This window comes from Cupressus sempervirens, chromosome 10, assembly GCF_028749045.1.
Source record: "Cupressus sempervirens isolate cs-2001-9-10 chromosome 10, ASM2874904v1, whole genome shotgun sequence".
NCBI classification, from domain to species: domain Eukaryota; kingdom Viridiplantae; phylum Streptophyta; class Pinopsida; order Cupressales; family Cupressaceae; genus Cupressus; species Cupressus sempervirens.
The window spans coordinates 955,061,978-955,086,776 of record NC_143127.1 but is presented as its reverse complement, the minus strand read 5'-3'; the positions used below and the strand labels follow the sequence as shown (position 1 = coordinate 955,086,776).

The following is a 24,799-nucleotide window of genomic DNA, read 5'->3' as shown; positions in this document are numbered from 1 at the left end:
GAAATTCAGAATCTTGATGATTCTTGAAGAGAACAATGTTAAACAATTCGTTGATGGAGCATCCAAACAACCCTCAGTTGAACCTCACAAATCTATATGGAGCAAAGGAAATAGAAAAGCTATTCAAATCATCCTGGATGGAGTTAAAAACGATATTGCACCTATGCTTACAAAACATCGTACTGCCTTTGATATGATGAACGCATTACGAAATGCATATGAAGTAAGCAATGCAACTAGGGTTCTTGCACTAAAAAGGCAACTAAACACATTCAGATAAAGAAAGGAGAATCGATAAATTCTTATTTCCTAAGAGTTGCTAGTATTAGAGATGAACTATCAAGCATAGGAACCATCATTAGTGACACAGAATTAACACTTATGGCTATAGATGGATTGCCAGATTCATGTGAGACATTTGCACAAGGAATAAGTGCCATAGATCAGCTTCCGGACTTTAACAGACTCAAGAATAATTGTCTTCAAGAGGAATCTAGAAAATTAAAGAAAGGAGGGAAACCAAAAGTAGAAGATGAAGAACTTCACGTTCTTAATACAAACTCCTGTAAGGGCAAGAAGAAGCATTTCAAGAAGAAAAAGGGAAATCAAAAGAATGGAAAGTCCAAGAAAGATCTATTTAAAATAAAGTGTTTCAAATGTGAAAAATTTGGACACTATAGATCTAATTGTCCTAAAAATTCCAAACAACAGGAAAATTGTACAAATGTCATTAGAGAAGAAGATACTTATGATCTTGAGAACCATGTTTTGTATTCCTCTCTATCAAATGAAATTTCAAATAAAACATGGGTAATTGATAGTGGATCTTCTAGACATATAACAGGATACAAAAAAACTCTATATTCTTTGTCAGAGAAGGTTAACGGTGAAGTTAATATTGGTGATAACTCAACACACTCTGTTGAAGGAATTGGAGATTGTACTTTGAAACTAAAATCAGGTAATACTCTTCTTCTTAAAGGTGTACTCTATGTACTAGGGATTAAAAGAAACCTAATCTCAATTACAACACTTGAAGATGATGGACACAATGTTGCATTCGTGGATGGCAAAGTATTAACTTGGGCTAAAAACTCTTCCATCAAGAAAGCAAAGTTAATTGGTCAAAGAAAGGGATATTTGTATGAATTGAATATAGAATCGAGTCGATCCATTCAAGCCCTAGTTCATGAAGCTGAAGATTCAAATGAAATATGGCACAGAAGATTAGGGCATCTAAATTTTAAAACTTTATCAACTATGGAAAAGATGGTTACTGGATTACCCAAATTAAATAAAGACCACCCTAGTATTTGCAAAGGGTGTGCTCTGGGTAAAAGCACCAGAAGTCCCTTTCATGATAGTACTAGGAAAACAAATAATGTACTAGAATTAATTCATTCAGATTTATGTGGACCTATGTCTGTTCCTTCTCTTGGAGGATTCTAGTATTATATCTTGTTCATAGATGACTTCTCTAGGAAAACATGGATTTACTTTATAAAATGCAAGGAATCAGAAGAAATCTTACAAAGATTTAAAGAGTTCAAAGCATTAATTGAAATTTTTTTAGGACATAAAACTAAAGCCCTTAGAAATGATAGTGGAGGAGAATATACATCAAACTTGTTTAAAAGGTTTTGTAAAGAATCAGGAATTAAGAGGGAGTACACTGTTCCTTATGACCCAGAGCAAAATGGGGTAGCAAAAAGAAAGAATAGGACAATTATAGAAGCTGCTAGGGCTATGATTTTTGACCAAAACCTAGAATATTATCTTGCGTTGAAGCCTCTTGTACTGCTGTATATATTCAAAACATAAGTCCTCACTCCTATCTTAAAGATAAAACCCTTGAAGAAGTATTTACTAAAGTAAAACCCAATATAAGTCATCTTAGAATTTTTGGATGTCCTGTATATATCCATGTTCCAAAAGAAAAGAGAACCAAGTTAAAACCCTTTGGGAGGAAGGGTATTTTTGTAGGGTATAGTGAAACTTCTAAAGTATATAGGATCTTCATACCTGGACAGAAAGCTATTGAACTTAGTAGAGATGTAATCTTTGAAGAAGATCTTGCATTCAAAAGAGCCATAAGTTCTGATGAACCTTCTCCTTTATCTAGTTCTGAAAGAAATAGTGAATCTGGATCCCAGAGGGAAAACTTAGAAGAGATTGAAGATGAAATTCAAAATATGAACCTTGAAGAAAATTCAAAGAAAAAACCACTTTGGGCCATAAAAACAATTGAAGCAGCTCAAGACTTTGCTGCACCTTCAAGAACAGTCAAAGAAAGCAAAAGACCTAAAAGATTCTTTGGTTATACAACAAACATGAGTGATTTATCCAAAACAGAGCTAACCAATCCTTCTGATGCTATTAAACATTCAGTTTGGAAAGAAGCTATGACACAAGAATATCAATCTATTATGAAAAATGATGTTTGGGAAATTGTTCCAAGACCTAAAGGAAAATCTGTTGTTTCTTCCAAGTGGATATTTAAAATAAAGCATGCTGTTGATGGTAGTATTGAGAAGTATAAAGCCAGATCTGTAGCCAGAGGATTTTCTCAGAAAGAAGGAATTGATTATGAAGAAACCTTTGCTCCTGTTGCCAGATATATCTCCATAAGAGCAGTCTTAGCAATTGCCGCATCAAAGGGATCGAAGGTACATCAGATGGATGTGAAAACAATATTCCTAAATGGAAAGATTTTAGAAGAAGTATATGTGGAGCAACCTAAAGGATTTGAAACTCATGATTCTAACACTTTTGTTTGCAGGCTCAAGAAAGCTCTCTATGGGCTTAAATAGGCTCCTAGGGCCTGGTACGAAAGAGTTGATAAGTTTCTCACCAACTTAGGATTCTCCAAGAATGAAGCTGATCCAAATTTATATTATAAAAGAGATAAAGATGATATGGTAATTCTGATACTGTATGTTGATGATCTACTAATAACAGGTGATGATCATCTCATAGATCAGTGCAAGAAAGATCTAACTAGAGAATTTGAGATGAAAGATTTGGGACTCCTTCATTACTTTCTAGGGCTGGAAGTATGGCAGAATTCTGACAGTATCATACTAAATCAAGTGAAGTATACATTAGATATTTTAAAAAAATTTGGAATGTGGAATTGCAAACCTATGTCTTCTCCTATGGAGACCTATCTACATAAACTTAAGGAAGCAGCTGTAGAATCACCATCCATAGATTCTACTCTCTACAGACTGATGATTTACCATTATGTAAGAGATATGGTAGACATGAATTTTGTAAAATTGGAATACATTTGCACTGCAGATTAGACAGTAGACATACTCACCAAACCTCTATCTAGAGTGAAGATAGAACATTTCAGGAGGAGACTTGGTATGGTTGAGTTGTAATCCATTTGTACTTTTTTGATTATTAATAATTTTTTTTTTTTTTTTGTCAGGCTACTGACTGTTATGGGTTCCACCATGTGTAATCATTATTTAAAGAGGCGATGATCTCTAAAATAATGAACACTTGTATAAAAGGTGTTTACCATACTAGGTAAAGAAAATAATGCATACTGTTAGAAAAAGTGATTGAAATGATAAAATATAATAAAATGAAATAGCATGAAATAATAGATTTAATCCAAGAGAGCAAGAAGAGTTTTACCATACAAATGATACAAGATCAATGGAGCAATACCAAAGATAAGCAACACAAGAGACAAGGATTTGATAAGGGGAAAGCAAAGAAAACCCCTTGTGAGTATTATGAATGAGGCAAAAGCCTAAGAATGAGAAAGAGAGAGAGAAGAAATACAGCAAAATAGCTCATTTACAATAGCATCAAAAACTTAATGTGAATAATGGAGACTAGATGAAAATGAGAGATAGAAGCACCTCTTTTAAAGAGATGAGAAAGGAGTTGCATGTCTTTGCATGTGTAACTCCCATTTCTATGAATGCCACATTCATAAAAGGTGTGTGCAAAGTGTCAAGTTCCTCTTAAGGAGGAATATCTATTTTCCTTATCAAAGGAAATACAAAAAAGAGTTGTCCTCACAAGTGGACAATAGGACAAGAATGATATGTCCTTTACATGTGGACTAGAGGACAAATAAATAATACATAAGGGATACCTTGGTTTATTCCAATAAATAAATAAATACAACCAAGGAAAGATTATTAATTCTAACACATACAGACAATAGATGAGAACAACATATAAGAATAGCAGAACTCCTTATTATATTCGCATACACCAAGATATTACATTATGCTTCTGATACTAAGATGATTACAGTGATCCCGGAGGAGGGTATAAATACATCCCGAGGAATCTTCTCGAAGGTATCCGTCAGCCATATACAACATGTCGACTACATAATAAGAACCTTCCCGATACACAAGAACCTTCCCGATACCAACGACACACATCCCGATACACACGCTATCGGCCGATACCGACGACATACATCCTGATACCGACGGCCTACATCCTGATATAGACAGAATGCATCTTGATACATTATTTACTGTTGACAAAGGGCATTATGAGAGATGACGATCTCTTAGATAATGTACGAAACAATAGATTTTACTGTAGATCTAGATGAGTTTTAGATCATATTGTGATGTTGACATTGCTATCTTCATGGGTCACAAATTGGATAAAGGAAGAATCTTAGTATTCTCTGGGTTTATCCTATATTCGAGTAGATCTTAAACTCAAGATCTTGTTGTGATATAGAAATACCAGTTTCTATGAGTCACAACCCGTGTCTTATCACAGTAGCAGTGATTTGTCATATCACAGGTTTAGTAATATGACATTGTATCATGTGTTCTATGATATCACATACTAAGAAGAGACAGACATATATAGAGTATTAATTCTTGCTTAACCATCTGTGTTGGTGTTGCTAGGTATAATATCTCTCTGTAGGATTATCAGGTTAAGAGGGAGTGTTAAGAATATAACCATGATAAACCTACAGGTTTGACAGTACAGACCGTACTTTCTCTTAATAATAATATATCTCTAATGATTGGCATTTTATATAAATATATATATATTTCTCCTAGAGGTGCCGGCGATTTCTAGATGATGCATTTGTTTGGTGCTTGACTAAACTAACACTTAGTTAGTCATTACTAATCTGTGTCTCCTAGATCGCCGACTTAGGAATAATATGGTTAGTGCCAAGTTAGGAAGGGTTATGTCCCTTGAGGGACCTACCCTTTAGAAAGGATATATAATTAGGTCGTAAATGCAGTTTAGAAGACACACAGTTACAACAGTCTGCTCTTCTAAGTATTTTATATCCTGCGATTTATACCTGAGATTCTCCCTCATGATAAAAGGTGCAATATTCAGTATTGGATCTGCATTATAATAAGCAATAACTTCATCCACAATCAGAATAATTAAAAGATCTAACTTAGCATATAAGACTGGATTGAAAGTCTGATTAAGAGATAAGGACTTAGTAGAAACTTTACAAATATTAATTGCCAAGCTTTGCAAGCTCACTGCTTTGGACACTTGTTTTAGTCTAGGACAATTGTAATAACCCCAACCTGGCTATAGCTTCAAACATATATCTTAAGCACACAATTTCCTAAGCTAATCAGAGGTTTGACATTTGTCAAACAGTTTGCAAGCCAACTCTCCAACAAGACAATAAACGGTTGCGATTTCAAGCTTTGTAGTTGCCAACTGAAACAGTTTCTTAATTGTAAATAATTTGCAAAGGAAGAGCCAACTAAATGTCTAATGAAAAACCAGCCCAATGTATTTTAAATTTCAACAACTTCACTTATTTCTCAAAACCTTCAGCACTTATTACATTCACAAAATTTGATGCTTTATCTGAAGCACAAGTATCAACATTGGAATAACAATTGGAACCTGGTTTAAGCAATTGAATAACTTGACTTAGTGTTATGAATTCCACCTTGAATTGATCAGCAACCTCTCTTCAGTCTGATCACAGCCCTTCCACATCCATGTTAGCCAATGTTTGTAGAATGATGGCTGGAGATACACTTGGCAATCTCAGATTTAGGACAGCTCCTCCCAAAAATGCAGACGCTGATATCCAGGCTCAGCTGCCCACCTCTAAATCCCAAACGCAGGGCTGGTGTTATTCACGTGCAAGCTTGAATGTGGTTTGCGGGCCAAAGAGAAATGGTGCAGGCCAATTTGGAGTGATTGCAGGCCACTATCAATGCCAACCCTGCCTTAAATGAACAACAACAATTATTCTTCTAGATCGTAGGTCAAGAGTGGGATTTGAGCATTTAATTCCACCAAATTCTAGCTTCAGATTTATCAAATGAAATTAGATTTCTCACAACATATCCAATACAAACTTTAGCAAATGACTCCTCCTTAGTCACAATAGATACAGTAGGAGAGAGAAACTCACAAACCACTTAAAACTACTAGCCACAGTAAAAAACAAAAGGGAAAAGAACAACTGCAATACCTCAGCTGTGTTTATCACATAGGTTAATTAAGAATTGCACACAGAGAATGAGCACGAACACCAACAGCAGAACTCTTCTTATTATTATTCGCATCTGCCAAACAATACATTATGCTTCCATGATAAGATGATTACAATGCTTCCCGAAGGGGTTATAAATACTTTCCGAAGAACTTTCCCGAAGGAGTCCGTCGGCCACATACAACATGTCGCTACATAACAAGAACCTTTCTGAAGGGACCCGTCGGCTGATACACAATTTCTACTGACGACATCATCCCCCCCCCCCCCCCCCCCCCCCCAAAAAAAAGAAAAGTCGTCTCCTGACGACTATTACAAAATCTCTGAGACAAATCAACAACCAAAATACATTGACTGACTAATTGGTCTTCAACACTGTCACCTTAGCCAATCTGACATCTGACCCTGATAGCCACCTGTGCCGCTTTTTGCCTTCCAATTCTGAGTACACTGAACCAAGTATTGCTGTACTGCCTTCAACTGGATGATCAACTCCTCCCGAGCTCTCCCTGCATCCACTAAGACAACTTCACGGCCAACACCTACTCCAAGTGTAACACCCCTCTCAAAATGCTTGTTCCGTAGATCTTTCCACCTCTGGCACACTATGCCTGCAACAACTCCAAGTTTCATCAACTGGTCACACTTCCTGCAACCGATATCCGCAACGACTGGGGGTCCAGGGGGCAACGCCCCCGCGGGGTCCTAGGGCAGCGCCCCAGGTGCGCTCCTTGTCAGCACTTCGAAACTCACACAAAACTGCATGGAACACACTATTTCTGTCATTTTCTGCCGATTCTACACTCTTTTTGGCAATCGTTGATGCTTCCCCTTCTCTATGGTATCCTCCGTTACTCATTCTAAGCAGGCTTGATTTGTTGACATTTTTTTATTTTTATTCTTTTAGAAAAACCCCTTGCCACCCTCTACTATGTTATGCCAATTCCTTATGCAATAACTTGGAATGCCATTCAAAATCTGAATGCAATAACATGCAGAAGCCGTATGCCCAAACCTGTAGAATCCATACGCCACATTATGCAAAAACTCTGCACCATAATATGCAAAATCCGTACGACAAATCCCTTCAAAAAACTTTACACCAAAATATGCTAATGCTACACTGAAAAATCTGTACACCAAGCCGTATGTCGAGTGCTGAGAACGGAAGCCATATGCCAAATTGGGATTCAATGTCTTCTCCAAAATCCGTATGACTAACTATATGAATTTCTCCTTCATCTCCATACGCTGAAGAGAACTTGCCAAAATCCGTATGTTGAAGAGAACTCTCAAAATCCGTACGCAGTACTTAGACTTGTTTCCTGTGTTACAATCTTGAAATCTGTACGGTGACTTTACCATAGAAATCCGTACATTGGCTACTTTAGAAAATCCGTACAGTGACCATGTTGGGAAATCCGTACGATGGCTGTTTTAAAAAAAAACCGCGCTGAGACTCCCAAATTCCGTACGGCAAATAACATATACATGAGGAAATCTGTACGACAAGCTTTTTAACAAAGCCGTACGGTAACTTAACCTCCAAAATCCGTACGGTGAGTGGCTCTCGGAATTCGTGCAATGGTGGTCATTTAAGAAGCCGTACGTTAGCTGACTTTAAAATCCGTACGGTGACTTGGGTTGGAAAAGCCGTACAGTGACCCTGACTCAAACTGCTTACTTGGAAATCCATACGGTTCTTGGTTTCAAAAATTCGTACGGTAGCTTCTTTTTTTTTCTTTAAATCTCACTTTTGGAATAATTATGTACAATATTTACATATATACAGTACTTACAATCTTTTCTTAGTTGTTCGTCCACGGGGGTGCGTTACTTCTCCCATGGTAGACATTCAACTTCGACCGATTCACTGCGTCAGCCACTTCCTTTTCGTCTAGTGTTGATAACTTCACCGCTCCATTATCACCAACTTCCCGTATCTTGTATGGTCCTACCCATTTGACGCTAAACTTCCCGAGTTTGATCTCATTCCGACCGTCGTACTTCAACACCCACTGTCCAAGTTGAAACCTGTTCAATTTCAAGTGTCTATCATGCAATCGTCGCTCATCAAGTTTATTTAGGATACATGATCTCTCCATCTGGTTTTCCCTATTGCCCAGTTTGTTCTCGAAGCTTGGTACCATGGACTCCATCAGCTGCCCCTTCTGACTGTCAATAACACCTGCAATCTGTGCTACTTCAACTTTTATTGAACCCTTCCTCTTTGTTTCTTGTGAAGGTTGTATCGTGTGTCTTCTTTGCTTTCGGCACCTTTCTGCTATATCTGTGGTTCGACGTAATACTTTCTTCCTACACGGTCGTACAATGGAATCTTTCCTCCTTTTGGATTCGTATTGTATGTTCTTTCCTTCAGCTTCAGTCATACCCGCCTTTCCTTCTTCGGCTTGTCTGGGTTGCTTCGGACATTCATTTCCTTCTTCGGCTTCTCTATGTACCTTCGGACATTCATTTCCTCCTTCGGCTTCTCTGTGTTCCATCGGACATTCATTTCTTTCTTCTTTCTTACCTTCATCGACCCTTAACATATTACAGCTCGGAAATAGCTCATAATCCTCTATTTGCCAATGAAAAAGGCCGTTCAACGAATTTAGATCGTCATCACTCGAACCTCCTTCCAGTCTTAATACGCCCTCTTCATCAGGTTCCATTCTTTTCTTCCCTTCGTCATCCCCTTCACCTTTGCCTTTGGAATCTGACGAGAGGGGTTTCTTCGCCGACCATTTGAGTGTGCAGATCAATGACAAATCGTCGGCTTTTATTTTCCAGTGATAAGGTGTTCTTTTTCCAGTCGTGTTGAGCTCTCGTTTTGATAAGCCATCCGTGGCCCAGGATGGCGTCGTATCCTTTTCATTTCAACGGAATCACCACGAAATCCAACAGGAACGGCTGAGTGCCAATTGTGACTGGCTGTGCCATGAGGATGCCCAGAGGTTTAATACCATGTTGATCTGCTGTCAGCAACTAAAATTTAGGAGGCCACAATGTCGGTTGTCCAAGCTTCTTCTAGGTCTCTTCGGGCAAAACATTTACGCCGGACCCTCCATCGACTATTGTGTCCGTGAGAACATGTCCGAGGATCCCCATCTCGATGACTGCGGGATGCCGTCTGGATGTAAGGGCCAGTAACATTTGATCTTCTCCACCTGCAGTAATTTTCTTCCCTTTACCTTGTTCTCTTGGTATCTTCGGAGCTTGCGTAATATTCGTGAGAGCGGATTGGAGCTGAGGCATTGTAAGAAGCAAATCATTTATCTTGACTGGTACCTCTGTTTGCAAAATTTGCCGTACGATGTTCTGTTCTACACAGTTTCGTATGGAGGTAATAGGCGTGTCCTTCAGGTGTGCCATTTCTGCCTGTGTTGCTTTCTGGATCTTTGCCCGTGCTTCCTCCAGTCTCTTCTTTTCTTCCGCCGGGTCAAGGTACACTTTCACTTGCTGTCGCGTGATGGCCAGAACCTCTTCTTCGTCCGTCCCGACGGTGATCAAGTTTACTCCCGACTTCGGACACCTAGCATCTTCATGATCACCAAGTCCACACCATCTGCATAACAACTTCGGTGTGTTCGCCATTGTACACTCTCGGGCGAAGTGACCGCACAGATTGCATGCGCGGCATTGGACTATCGGCCGGCCATTCGTATCATACTAAATTCGACTTCTCCTGCCATTATTGTTGTTGCTGCCATTGTTGTTGTTGTTGTTTTGATCGTGCCGATTATTTCTATATCCACTTGATGTGGCACCATCCATACTGGTGTTCCCGCTCCCTCCTGATGGGGACGCCTCCTGTGTCAGAAACACTTGCTGTGGTGTTCTTGTTTTCAAATTGAAAGGGCATTCCTTTACTGAGTGTCCCATAATCTGGCAAATCTCACAAAATTGGTCTTTCGGGCATGATCCCTTCGTATGGCCTTCTTTCTTGCACTCTGTGCACCATAGGTCATTGCCCTTAGGCTCCTTGTTCATGTTTTTGAACTCCATCATCCGTAGCATGTCCTTCTGAAGAACACGGACTTTCTTGCTGCTGCCTTCATCGTTGCTGCTATCTTCTTCTGAAGGTTCGTCGTCATCTGAATCGGATGAGCTGGTCTTCTTCTTCTTCTTTGTCTTCTGTTCACTTTCGAGGTTCAATGCCCGATTGTATGCTTCAATATATGTTGATGGTGGCACGATCTTCATCTTTTTCCGCAGCTTGGGGTGAAGGCCTTCAATGAACCATCTTTTTTGGAGCCCATTTGTTGGCTTATTCTCCATTTTACTGATTAAGTCTTTCAACCTCCTAGCGAAGACCTGTACTGTTTCATTCTTCTTTTGCTTGGTATTGAATATCTCGGCGACGATTTCATTATCGTCGCGCAATATTTGAAATTCTGCGCAAAACTCCTTAATATTATCCCAAGTGTTTAACTTCTGCGGATCTGTGATAGTAAACCAATCAATCGCAACACCTCGTAGGGTGGTTGGAAATTGTTGGACCCATTCGTTCGTATCTGTTTTGCCATTTGCTCTCCAGATCGTTTCACATGTTTTATAATGTTGAATCGGATCAGCAGCTCCTTCACCATCAAATTTAGGCAACTTTTCTTTTGGACCTGCCATTATCACTGTAGAGTGAGGGTTTTGTTGTGTACTTGCGGTATTCTGAACACCTGCTCTGTTCTGAGCTCCTGCGCTGTTTTGAACACCCGTGCTGTTCTGCACACCTGCGCTGTTCTGCACACCTGCGCTGTTTTCGACTTCCGCGTTGTTTTCTACACTCGCGCTGTTTGCAACACCCGCGATGTTCTCGGCTTCCGCGCTGTTTTCAACACTCGTGCTATTTGCAACACTCGCGTTGTTTTCGACTTCCGCGTTGTTTGGTGAAGAAGAGGTTTCGTCCACCGAAGCTGTCCGTTCCGGAAGTATATCTCGGACGAAGAGGTCACTCCACGCTCGTGCTCCCTCGGCACTCTGAGCCGTGCGAGTCAATCTCCTTCCGTCAGGATTCTCTTCCCGTGGCGTATGCAAGTTCAAAAATTCCTCCCTCGCTTCTTCCACCAAATCAAGCCGTTGTCAAGTCTCCTTCAACAATCCTTCTGCGCTCCTGTTTCCGTCGACAATCTTCTGGAATCTCCTTCGGCGCTCTGTCTGCTAAGCCAGAATTAAATTTTTTGCGCAACGCGTATGTCATCCTTTTCCTTCAACTTATTCTTATCTTTGTTCAACTGATTCGACATTTGATTCATATTCGCCTACCTACGTACCAGGTCCATCGGGCAACGACGCCAAATTTTTATCGCATAGGTTAATTAAGAATTGCACACAGACAATGAGCACGAACACCAACAGCAGAACTCTTCTTATTATTATTCGCATCTGCCAAATTGTACATTATGCTTCCATGATAAGATGATTACAATGCTTCTCGAAGGGGTTATAAATACTTTCCGAAGAACTTTCCCGAAGGAGTCCGTCGGCCACATACAACATGTCGCTACATAACAAAAACCTTTCTGAAGGGACCTCTCGGCTACATAACAAGAACCTTTCCGAAGGGACCCGTCGACTGATACACAATTTCCTTTCCGAAGGGACCCGTCGGCTAATACACAATTTCTACCGACGACAAGCTGCAGATGAAATATTGACCCTCAGATCAAACCACTATACCTCAGCAGTGGAATCAACAATCAGCTACAAATCCTTATACTTCAGCAAGGGCACAAAAAATCAGAACTCAGAAAAGCCACAAATGCATCAAAAGCAAATAAAATATCCAAGCATGCTTTTCTCAATGAAATGATCTCTCATCTATAATCTTTCGTTGGCCAAAGTTTCTTAAAAAACTCCACTTCAAAAATTGTGGAAGTTCCCCAAAATAACTCAACACTTGAAACTTTCCAACACACTTTTTAGAAATATCTCTTAAAGTCATTATTATAATAATATAAATATTATTATAATAATGCAACTTAATAATTAATAAATAAGATCTCATGCAATTATTAAACTTATTTACTGCAGGTGACGACCAATTGTCAAGCCACTCACTGCATTGCCAAGAATAGCAACTACCCAAAATAGACTTACTAGTAAGTCCACAACTGAGACCCCCAAAATGCCTTGTCAGCTCACGAGGGTTGCTATGATGAGCTAACTCCATCAAATGCGTAGACCTGCCAAAATGGGTTCATTACAACAATAGTGTTGATGTATGATGTTTGCACTATGTGCTTTCATTGTGTATGACAGTGCACAAAATCCTAGACAATGTTAATGATTGGTAGTGCCAGTCGGGTTAAATCATATGGATAATTCCATTTTCTACCATCTACATTCTACTCAGAATTATTGTAAGTATTGATGCTATAATAGTGATTAATAATTATTTATAATCTTCTTGCAATTATCCACTTATATATGTATATGCATATTTTGTATATATACACATCAAATATATATATACCAAAGTAACAAGAATCGGAATTGGATCGGAATCGGCAAGGCCGAATCAAATCGTGAATCGGCAATGAATCGGCGATGAATCGGCAAATTTGAAAAAACCCTTTAAATTTAAAGATTTTAACAATTTAAAACTTATTTCATGCACCCTTTATTGAATATAACTTAAACACACTATAACATCATCAAATAGAAGTTAAAACTTAACATACATAAACATGGAACATAAAATCCATCACATATGTAACTATGTTATCTAAAATGTAAATTGTAGGCTAGTTGAAGTAAATAGAAATCAAATGATCACAATGATTTAAATCATAGAATGTATGTAAGACGATCCATAAGACATCAAATCATAAATGTATGTAAGAATCTAAGATGAAGATCCATGAAAGTTTGAAACATATGTCTATCAATGATTCAGTATCAATATCTGTAAACAAAATATAAAAACAAGGCTCCAGCTCAAGCCTTAGACTCATAGTCATCATCATCATCCTCAACATCATCCTGAAGCTCGGCTGCAGCCTCAGCCTCAGCCTCTGAGTATCCAGTGTGCCTAGTAGCAAGGCGTCTAATGTAGGTCCTAGAGGACTGCCGAGCCATATCTCCCGCATGTAAGATGGGCTCATGAACGTCGCTAGGGCCTGTGCCTGTGCGTGCACGTGTGCGTCTACCAATGCCTGAAGAACGTGCTCTAGCTGCCTCAGCCTCTATATCCACCTGGTCAACCCACACACGGTCTTCCTCAGTGAAGACTGGATCCACAACCGCTGTGAGCGACTCTGATTCTGGATCAATCTCCTCCAAAATGATCAGAGAGGAGTTAGTGCCCAAAATCTGTCTGATCCTAAGACGGAGGTTGTAATGAACAAAGACAATATCATTCAACTTCTGCACTATCAACCTGTTTCTCCTCTTCGAATGGATGTGCTCGAACATGGACCAACTGCGCTCACATCCAGAAGCGCTGCTTGGCTGACTCAGAATACGAATGGCAATTTTTTGAAGTTTTGGGATTGTGGCCCCAAACATTTGCCACCATCTATCTGCAATAAGGGAAAAATTGAAAATAGAAACAATTAGTCTCATTTACAAATTACAAGTTAACTCTAAAATTACATAATCAACTTTAAGATTAGAATCTAGATTCATGAACATTGACTATATTATTTAATTTTTACCTGGCTGTAGTGTTGTCTGAGCATTTATGGGCATCCTGCCAGAGAAAAGTGGCCCCTCTTTATTGTTGAACTGGTCTAGCTCAACAATCGCAGCAGCGCTATCTTCATCGCTACTCAACCTCTGAATCACTGTGTATAAGCCAGTGAGAACCTCCGCATCCGCCTTGAACTTAGGACGGAAAAAATAATGCCGGATTCAGAAAGTAAGCTGCTGCATGGATGGGTCGATGGAGCTGATTCTGCCATCTCCTATCGATGATGTCCCAAATAGGGCCATACCTCTCCTGCACTCCTGCATATTGGGCTCTGATGGCCTCCTTGGCCCTATCCATGCCCTCATAAATGTAGCCCATAGAGGGCTTCTCCCCATCAGCAGTTCGTAGCAAAACTACAAGGGGCTCAGTGACCTACATATAAAGTAAAACAAAAAGCTTGAGTCAAAACTTAAATATAAAATAATATAACTTAAAGTAAAAGTAAAATACTAAATGTTAAATTGCAATAAATTTACCTGCAGGATTTCTCTAGCGGGTTTCCAAAAACCATCCTCATCAAATATGCAATCCGCCACATCTATCCCTACAGTGGTCGTAGCATAGGAAGAGGAAATCCACTCCCGCCCAACAAACATGCTCCTCAATTCATCCCTTGATGTCAACAAGGACTGCAAGGTGATGAAATTCGAGGCAAACCTCGTGATACTTGGGCGAGCTAACTCTTTGCCTTCTGTGTACTTCCTCATTGTGTGAAGGACAAATGAATGATTATAAATGAATTTGTATATGTTTTTTGCCCTTTCCACACATGACTTGACAAACTCAAGTTTGCCAATTTCCTCCAACATGAGGTCAATGCAATACGCCGCACAAGGGGACCAAAATATGGTGGGGTGCCTCTCCATCAAAAGTTTATCTACAACAATTTTAAGTCAATTAGAAATTCAAATTTCAAAATTCAAATAAATTTATTTTCAAAACTTGAAAAGTTAAAAGTTTACCTGCAGCAACATAACTTGCTGCATTATCCGTCACCACCTGGATCACATTTTGTTCTCCCACCTCTGCTATGACTTCCTCAATAGCCTCACATAAGTATGTCACATTTTTTACATGTGCGGAAGCATCAATGGATTTGATGAACATGGTATATCCTACAAGTAACAAAACAACGAATTAGAATATTAAAATTAAATGGATCATCAACAAATTAGCATTCAACAAATCAAAATTTACAATTATGTATGTAGGAAAGTAGAATGATCAATTACCTCCACAGGATACAAGAAAATTGAGGAGTGTTTTATTCCTCCTATCTGTCCAACCATCAGTCATGATGGTGCAACCCTTTGCAATCCACTCCTTTCGGTTCTCCTCGAGCTCAGCCCTCATGTCCTCTACCATCTCATCCAAGAGGTATCCGCTCAACTCAGCCTCAGTTGGGGCTTTAAACCCCGGACCACAAATAGCAACCGCATCTATCATGTTCTGCCAATAAGGAGCTCTGTCACAAATACAAATTTAGATGTCAAAGACTCAAATTATAAAACAAGTAAATATAATTAAAGTTTTACATTTACTTTTAATTTTAACTTTAAAGAAAACAACAAAAAAAGAATCAATTACTTGGCTGCAATAAATGGAATGTTGCAAAAGTACCAAAATTTGCATATCTCCTTTCTGGCAGCATCATGAATTTTCTTGTTCAAACCCATGCCCTCAAGCGTGGGTTGGGAACCAGGAGTAGTGCGGGGCACAAAGTAACTATCCATTCTGTTTTTCCGCACTCTAGGCTGCAATAGGTTGGTGTGGGACTCTGTCTTAGTATGTGACCGACTAGCACTAGCACGAGCAGAAGAACTAGGATAAAAAAGAGGCCTAGAAGAACCCTCTCCAACACAACCTACAGATGCAGAAGCTGATGCAGATGTGGATGCGGCTACAGATGCGGATGCAGGAACATGGGAGCCAATACCCCTTAACCCTTCAAGTTGCATTTTCCTATTGGCTTTGTCTTTTTCAATTTTTTCTAATGCCATTAAGCAAGTGCGTTTTGCCTCAGGAGTTTGGTGAGTGCAAATTGTAACATCGTGTTCAGGTATAGCAGCAATGTGGTATTTCAATCTATAAATACCCCCAGAAGTTATTTTTTCTTTACAAAAAATACATTTTGTTTGATATTTGGTTCTTCTAGGAAACTCTTCGTTATATTTCCAACATTCATCTTTTCTACCCATTGCGAATTTGCAAAAAATGAAAGCAAAGGCTGCTGCAATAAAAATTTATATGTAAAATATCAAAGTTTGAAGCTAATAAAAACTACAAAACAACAAACCCTAGTTTGCAACTTAGTAAAAATAAAGAACATTCAAGATCTAAACTAAAAATCTTGAAAACTATAAAAATTTAACAAAAAATGCATAATACACTAACATGCAAAAAAAAAAGAGCACTTACCTCTTGCAAATGAGTTGAGGAGTGTTGAGATTGGCTCCCTAATGCTCCCAATGCAATTGATGGCCTCCCCAAATGGATTGCTGATCTCTTTTGTGCTCTTTCTTCTTGCCAGTTAGAAACCTATGGCTTTTCTTTTCTCTTCTTCTCTCTCATTTTTCCTCTCTTCTACTCATGTTAAACAAATAGAAGGCCCTTTAGGGTTATAACAAAGAGAATAGGTCAAAAACAAAGTTAAAAAAAAAGCAATTTTTTAAAATTTTACAACTCTATACTTTATTGGCCGCGGGCGATTCATGCCCATTTTTCCAGGCGATTCATGCGATTTTTTGGATGAATCGCCTGAATCGCCGATTCAGGCGATTCACCTGAAGAAATCGGCAATGGCGATTTCCGACTCCAAAAAAATCGCCATTGCTGAATCTAATCGCTGAATCGCCGATTCAGGCGATTTTATGGCGATTCTCGTTACTCTGATATATACACACACATATTATTACTAAACAATTATTAATTACCTTATGATACTTAAACTAATTTACCAGTTTTATTCTGAGTAACACATATCTCTGATTATTGATTCTTAGAAATCAATCCTTGTTTTAAATACAAAGAAATATTACTAATGTTTATTCAAATCAGCATTATCACTGGCTGTAGATGATGCAATTACAAATGCGGCAATTTCATTTGTAAATTCTGTGATTACATATGCAGCGATTCATTTATGAATCGGCATCTAATAAGGCTGTTAAAACTATGATTTAATTTGGAATAGACACCCAATAGGGCATGCCTCTCTCTCTCTCTCTATATATATATATGAGAAGTTTCAGATCTTGGAAAACACAGAAAACATACAATTGTGAATACAAGATAAAAGTTGCAGCAGACTCACTCAACTACACATAATAAATATACTTACCAAAAGTTGATTCAAGTCTCTCATTCGTATTCTGCAAAATACACAACATTAGTGAAAATTCTAGAGATAATTTCAGTCAAGTATAGAATTTGAATCAAAATAGATTCATTCATTCAAATCTGATATAAAATTTAACAGCCAGAAACCCCAAACAAATTATTAATTAACAAAAAGCAAACTATACTAATAACAGAAATGAGAAATACAACTATGTAATGGAAATTATAAGAATCTGGTGAATCGCTCCACTTTCTTCTCATAAAAAATCTGCACTCTCAGAGAAAAAGGTAAATGTTATGGGCTGTCTGGAGACTTGCCTAAATGAAGTCCTTGTTTTGGTGTTTCCACCTCCGGAACAATTAGATAGATAGATAACTTGTGATAGATATCCAAGAGCTAATAGACAACAACCTATAATCAAAATAACAGGACTATGATAGAACGCTATGATATGCTTAAACAAAAATATGAAATGAGATGCAGTGAAGGACTCCACTTCAAAGCCACAAAGCCAGAGCAGAATGAAATGAAGGCAAAGTGACAATGATGGTGAAGCTGGTATGCTGTGAAGACCAAGAATGCTATGTGGAAGTTATCCCAATTCATAAATGAACTCGAGAGAGTGTAAGCATGCTGTAGAAGGAAGCCGAAAATTGTAAGAGAATTTAACATTATCTCCAAGAAGCTTGAGGGGATAGAAGAAGACCCTATATAGTTTAAAAGTGGAGTCTTAAGCTAATAGAACAATCCTCGATGTCTATGGGTAGTGGTAAGATGTGTGACATTGCAAGGGTAGTCGTGATTCGTGGGATGAGTGCACGTTGGTCTTCGCAACGTGCACATCCTATGCCAACTAGGCTGCGTGGTCAAGATTCTAGGTGAAAAAGAACAAGGGAGATGGAGGGATGTGGAGGCTTGCCTGGGATTTTGTTTTTCAGATAAGGTAGGAGCATCGCATAATGGCAATTTTACGACACTACATAGATACACATTTGTGATGAAGTGGTAATAATGTATTGTGTGCTAACTCAAGATGTTATCATAAGATCCCAAAAATCTATAGTGGGCAAGTCCATAAATTCTCTAGGGTGCTCACTTTGGCTATTTGGGTTAAGCCCACAGGCATCCTTATAGAATCGCCTATGATTAATGTGGATTAGGTCCACAAGCACTCTTGTAGAAATCTATTTCACTACAACAGATTAGGTCCATAGGCATTCTCATGTGATACCCCCTGACAATTGTTGGCAAAGTCCACATTTTTTGGCCAGAGATATTGAATTTGAAAGGCTTTCCTAAGTAACTCTTTGAAAAGTGGTTGAGATACTAGGTAATGACCAAACAAAATAATCTTTTTGTATATTCGTAATGCTCAAAAATCTTTCTTAGACAAGTAAAGGCTCAATAAATGTGTGATCATTTGGGTATATCCTAAACTTTTTTGTTTTGTTTTATCCATGAGAAATTCACCTATTTTAATTTATTCATTATTCATTATCGTAGTACTTTCTCAAAATGCCATCTGATTATTGTATGGATACAACATTATGTATATTAGAATATTTTGATTCCTAGGTTCTTTCTCTTTATAGCTCGCAATTCTAGACTCTTAGTTAATGGTCATTTAGGCTCTATTTTTGAATTGTCTAATTTTAGTCATCATCTTTATTTAGATGATTTTTCTTTATTTTAACACTTTTTATAACATTTGTAGACTCCAAATATTCGCTTTATTGTTAATACAAATTTATCCAATTTTTTAAAGTTTCATGGTATCAAAGCTGGAGTTGGTCTGGCTATGACCCCCTCATAGGTGGGCCTAGGATTATGAAATTTTTGAGGGCAATTTTAAACCATACTTTCTTGTCTACTCAAAATCCATCTAGAGCTTATTGCAAACTCGTGGGTGGTGGTATTAGTTTCAACTTGCATTTTGCATTTTGGTCTTTTGTGAATGCAACTCGAGAGTTTTTAGTAGATCTTCAAATAATATTTCTACAGTTTTTCAGCAAAGATCAAAAGTTTTCGAGGGTTTTAGTGGCTCGTGTTTGTATTTTTGAGCACTTGTGTTTTTGAAACTCCTATTTCTATGTTTTCTTATGGCTTCTTCTAGTTTTGATGACCCTTGACGCCCTCTCATCCTCAACCATCCTTGGGGGCTGTTCTCACGATCTTATCTCTTGCGATTGTGACCATGGCTTCTTGTGTTAGTGGTCATCATTCCCGTTGTGCCATCGTGTTGCGTCTATGGTTGTAATTTGCCTATCCACTATTCTCAACATTTGTCGTTGCTTGTTGTGTTTGCTTGATTGAAACTCTGCATTGCTTGTGGTCATCGCCCCTTCTTCCATGTTCCAAATCCCCGTTTCTGGTCAAGCCTCACTGTTGCTTTGTTTGTTTGTGTGCAAGGTTTCTTTAGTGATTGTTCCTAGCTCCTGCCTTCTGTTGATATTGCTGTTGCACATCTGTTTGTTGGTTTTTTATATTCCAAGGGGTGCTCTCATGGGTATCTTCCTGTTTGTAGCATCTTTTGTGTATGGCAAGTGTGCGTGTTGTGTGCTTTCTATTTGCTGACCCCTCACCACCCTTTCTCTGCTGCTCTGGTCATGGAAGCTTACCGTGGTCTTTGCTTTTCAGCTTGTGCCATGTTGAACACACAACTTCTGTGACAATTTTCTTTGTTGGAGAACATGCCAAGATCTAGCCACAGGTGGACTTGTCTTTTCTGCCTACCATTGCAATCATTTCCTGCTACTGGTTTTGCCCTCTCTCATATGTCAACTCCACTATGCACTTTTATGCACTGCCAATGCTGGTTGCTACTACAGTACACCCAAACTCTATGTACATCTGTCACTTACCAATGTTTAATTGACCTTATAGCCAAACTTCAAGTGGAGATCGCCTTTGTGAAACTGTCCACACACTCTCTATGTCACTGGCTGATTTGAAACAACTTGTTGACTCTAACACCGCACAACAAAATGATGTTTTTGCTTTAGCCACTAAGATTGCTAATGTCAATAAACAAGTCTTTTCCAACAATGAACAAGCTCAGGAAATTCGCACTATGAGAGACATACATGCTAAAATTGACAACAAACAACCTTCCTTGATTTCTGAAACTCAAGATGTGGGCCTCCATTTGCAGCAATACCAACTGCGCACCACTCTACGGTGTGTAGGAGTTAGTTTAGGCTCAATTAGCGGATGATCATGTTATGTGGGGTTGTGCGCTCAACTTGAGAGTTTAGGGCCTTCCTATTAACAACTAGGGTTGTTGCACTAAACATCGATCTGTTAATGCCTTATATGGCGCCTAGACTTATAGAAGACACAGGAGGCTATTAAACTATGTCAAGAATCCAGTGTGGGATGCTAGCCCACTGCTAACATGACATGGCTTAACCTGCTTTATAAGTCTAGTGCTTGTATCAGGCATTGATAGGTAGGTCTTTTGGTGCAACAACACTAGCTTGTAAGAGTTACTCCATCTTCTGTTAATCTTGTCTCTACAGGTTACTCTTTCCTATCAACTAGGTATTGTTGACATCACACTTGACAGGGCTTGGGTTGGCCATGATAGTACTCTTTCTTTGACTAGTTGCCTCAGTGCTCTTAGGGCGAGGAGGAAGCTCTTTCCTCTTCCCTCTAAGATCTATGTGGACGAGGATCTCACTAGATCGCAAGTGGCTGAATTGAAACGTTCTCACGGTCTAGTTATGGAAGGTGGATGCAATGGGAACTGGGTAATTATTAGGAACCTTAGAGTTGTTATTTGAGATTCCTCTTCTGTAGGGTGGGAATTGAAGTTGACTGTGGAGACCAAATAATGGTTGTGTAGGCAATTGGGCATGGGGGAGCCTCTCAATTGTTCTCTTCGTGTTAACTACTAGAACGACAATGGTACCCTCTAGTCCTTGTTGGGTCTCTTTTAGGATGCTATTGGTTCTACTGACATTCTGTTGGTTACCGAGACTCATGAGAGTGTTGTTCATCTTCTTCTAGGTGTATCTGAGTACCAGTGGCTGTCTATTTTCAGGGACAAGGTCAGATACTTGGGTGGGGTCAAGGGCTTTGGTTGGGTCACTTGTTTAGTCAAAGATCGCCTCTTCAATGCGACTTTCATGGTCCGCTCTTATAGCTTGGCCAAATTCTTGTGGATTTGTATCGGTCATAGGACTACACAGTACAAGGGCATCTTCATTGTAGTAAGCTATTTCCTGCCGACCTCTTCATCTTATGTTGTATAGATTGTGAAGCATGACGATCCTTGCGTGGACCTTTATGAGCACATTATAAGGTTTTCGGCCATGGGAGATATTATCATTCTGGGGCTCTAATGCACGAACCAAAGACTGTCAAAGACCCCCACATGACCATGGTGTCAACTTGACTTGCACTTTCAAGACCTATTCGAATTCTTTGGGCGTAAAACGTTCCTAATGATTGTATGGGGCCTCTCATGCGATGTGGTTACCACTTACTCTAGTTATTGAATTCCTTTGACTTGGTGATCTTGAAGGGGCTTCCCTACTTTCGTGGAACTAGTTCCCTCTCACCTATTAGCCTCATTGTGGTGGTGTGAGTGTTGACTACACGCTCTCTTGTGCCTCCATTCTTTCCATCAATAGTTTCAACGTCTCTCGCCTCCCCTTGGTCGATCATGCCGTTCTCAGCCTTACTTTCAAGGACTCCCATCCTACCACCCTATTGCATCCCCCGTACTCCCCTCTCCCTGAGTTGACCCTCACCTGCACCTCTTTTAGCTTCATTGATGGGGACTTTGACCTTTTTATCTTCCACCTTAGATGACTCCTTCCTTAATATCCTTCATTGATCTTAGTGATGTCTCCACCATGTTTGATGTGTTTGTGGCTGTGCTTCGGGAGCCTTCTCTCCTCTCCACCCCCCACCAAAGTACCTCTGTTTCTTGCAACCAAAAGTGCGGGAACAATTTCCTAGGATTTAGTGGTTTGACGAAGACTATAAGTCCTTTTAGCGCTTGGTTCTCTCAACCCTCTCGGCCCCTTCTCTCATGTACATCTAGTTGAACCTTGCCCACTGCTGCTTTCTTTGCCATAAAAAGTGCTTGTTCTTTACGTCTCTGTGTAAATTCCTTTATGCTTCCCTCATGCATTGGTGTACTATTTTCCCTTGCCACCCTCCCCCTCCTTCCATCTTGGACCACAATGCTCTTTTCTCATACACCACTCTTTACAATATCCCCACCCAACCTCCCCTCCACCTCACCCCTATGTCTTGTTGCCATCTCTTCTCCTACTCTAACATTAGTGAGGCAATCGGATCCATGAACAATAGCAAGGCAATAGATGATGAAGGCTTCCAAGCGAAGCTCTTCAAGCTTGGCAACATAGTCTTGGGTTCCTTACTCATAGTGCTCTTTAACAAAATGGTTTGTACGAGCTTTCTTGAGTCCTGGACATGACATATTATCTATTTGATCCATAAGACCAGGTTGGTCTCTGACCTCGACAACTACATGATCATCATGATTGGGCACAACTTTGCTAAACTCTATGCCATTGTGTTGAACACTATTTTATCCTGAGTGCTTGATTGACGAAACTACTAGGCAAGGGGCTAGGTTGGCTTTTAAACAAACTTTTAAACCATGGAGCACATTTCGACCTTGCAGACTATCTTTGAGGAGACTCATCACCATTTGAAAAAAGTCTACTGTTGCTTTGTTGATGCGGGAGCATCCTAGGGTAGTTGGCAATCCTGAATGCAGGAGTTGTTTTGACTTTGGAGTTGGAGGACTCGGTCGAAGAAGAGGTGATGCTTGGTCGCAGTATTGACTGAAGAGCCCTGTTGCTGAAGATGCTCAACAGACATTGGGTTGCTCGACTTATACTACATTGCTCGGCATGTGTTGGGTGCTCGACTCAACGATGCTTTGAGTTTTGCTGACGCTCGATAGTTTGGTGTGCTGATTGGTATTCTTATAGATTTGCTTGACTGATTTGGTGCATTTAATGCATGTAATGTGTGATTGTGATGTGGATTGATTTGGAGATGTGTGTGGACTTATTTGAGCCTTGCATCTTTATCCTAGGTGCGTTTAATGAGTGTTGACAACTGACTAAGGCATTTTGTATTTAATATCTGTTGCAGGCTGACTTGTGGCTCAAATATGTAATTTATGTAAGGGTTTATTTAATTTGTAACTTTCTAGGCATACTTGTGGCTTAGTTGGGTATAAGTAGAGGGTCTTTTGGAGTCTTGAATTATATTCATTCAGCATGGATAAGAGGAGTAGTTGAGAGAGTGAAGTTTGAGCAGAGCTAGTAGCTAAGTGTGGCTTCAAGAACAAGAAGGTTGCTTGGTGGCTTGTGAGCACAAGTTTAGATTCTTCTTGGGGTTTGATGGAGCCCTAAAATTCTGTAAAAAATTAGGGATCCATTAAAGTTAAATTGCCAATGACATATTAGGTTGTAGTGAAGACTACTTAAGAAATGAAGAGAGATATTTAGAGTATAACTTGCAATGAGTAAACAAAGGGTAGGATACATGCAAAAGATAAGGAAAACACAGTCAGCAATCCATGGACATATCAAATACAAATTTGGAAGCTCTTTTGTAGTCTCTGACATTCAATTGACCCCCTTTCTAAAATGTGCTAGTACAAACATACAATGATTATCACATGACATTTTGTGTTCAGTAGCTACTATTGACACATTTGTCTTTTCCTTAAATAACTATGTGACTAGAAACTCCAAGGTCTGTTCCAGTTCTTTAGCTCTCTGGGTTGATTTTCAAATTTGTATTGACACTTGTCAATTCAAGGAATATTTACAATGATATAAGCAAACTGGTCTCTGAATAACGTCAGCATGGCTCAATTTATATTATATTAGAAATGATGAGACCCGATATGTGAATGATCTTATGCATTCTTGGACATGAGCAACTTTAAGTCATGTTAGCGATTTAACAAAATATGCAGACCATGTACATTCAGAAGTGATAATGTTGAAAGTTGTTTCTTAGATGATCTCAAAACTTCAAAGGATCAAATCAAATGTAATGTTCCCATCATAAAATAAATTATTAATTAAACTTTTGTCAATGGGTCGATTGATTTAGTGTATCTTAGACCCATTTTTGTTTTAGTTTCCGTAGGTAAGTGTAGTTGTTAGCTATCTTTGTACACCCTCGAAAAGGTTTCCCCGACGAGTATTTAAGCACGAGTTGTAGGTAGTTGTTGGTATGCAATTTGGATTAGTTCTTTGTATTGCGAATTCCTGTTGGG

General features: G+C 39.1%; 2 protein-coding genes across 3 annotated transcripts in view; one reads left to right on the top strand and one right to left on the bottom strand.

Annotated features, from left to right (window-relative positions):
• LOC149537139 (citrate synthase, mitochondrial-like) overlaps positions 1-24,799 on the top strand; it is a 241,296-nt gene that overhangs the window by 15,751 nt on the left and 200,746 nt on the right. The gene's annotated exons all lie outside the window — the stretch shown is intronic.
• Positions 13,303-14,309, bottom strand: LOC149537142 (uncharacterized). Its single transcript, XM_089804905.1, has 2 exons — positions 14,146-14,309; positions 13,303-14,010 (listed from the first exon to the last, which is right to left on the bottom strand). Exons 1-2 carry the CDS (start codon positions 14,177-14,179, stop codon positions 13,427-13,429), a joined length of 618 nt encoding a protein of 205 aa, XP_089661031.1. The 5' UTR covers positions 14,180-14,309; the 3' UTR covers positions 13,303-13,426.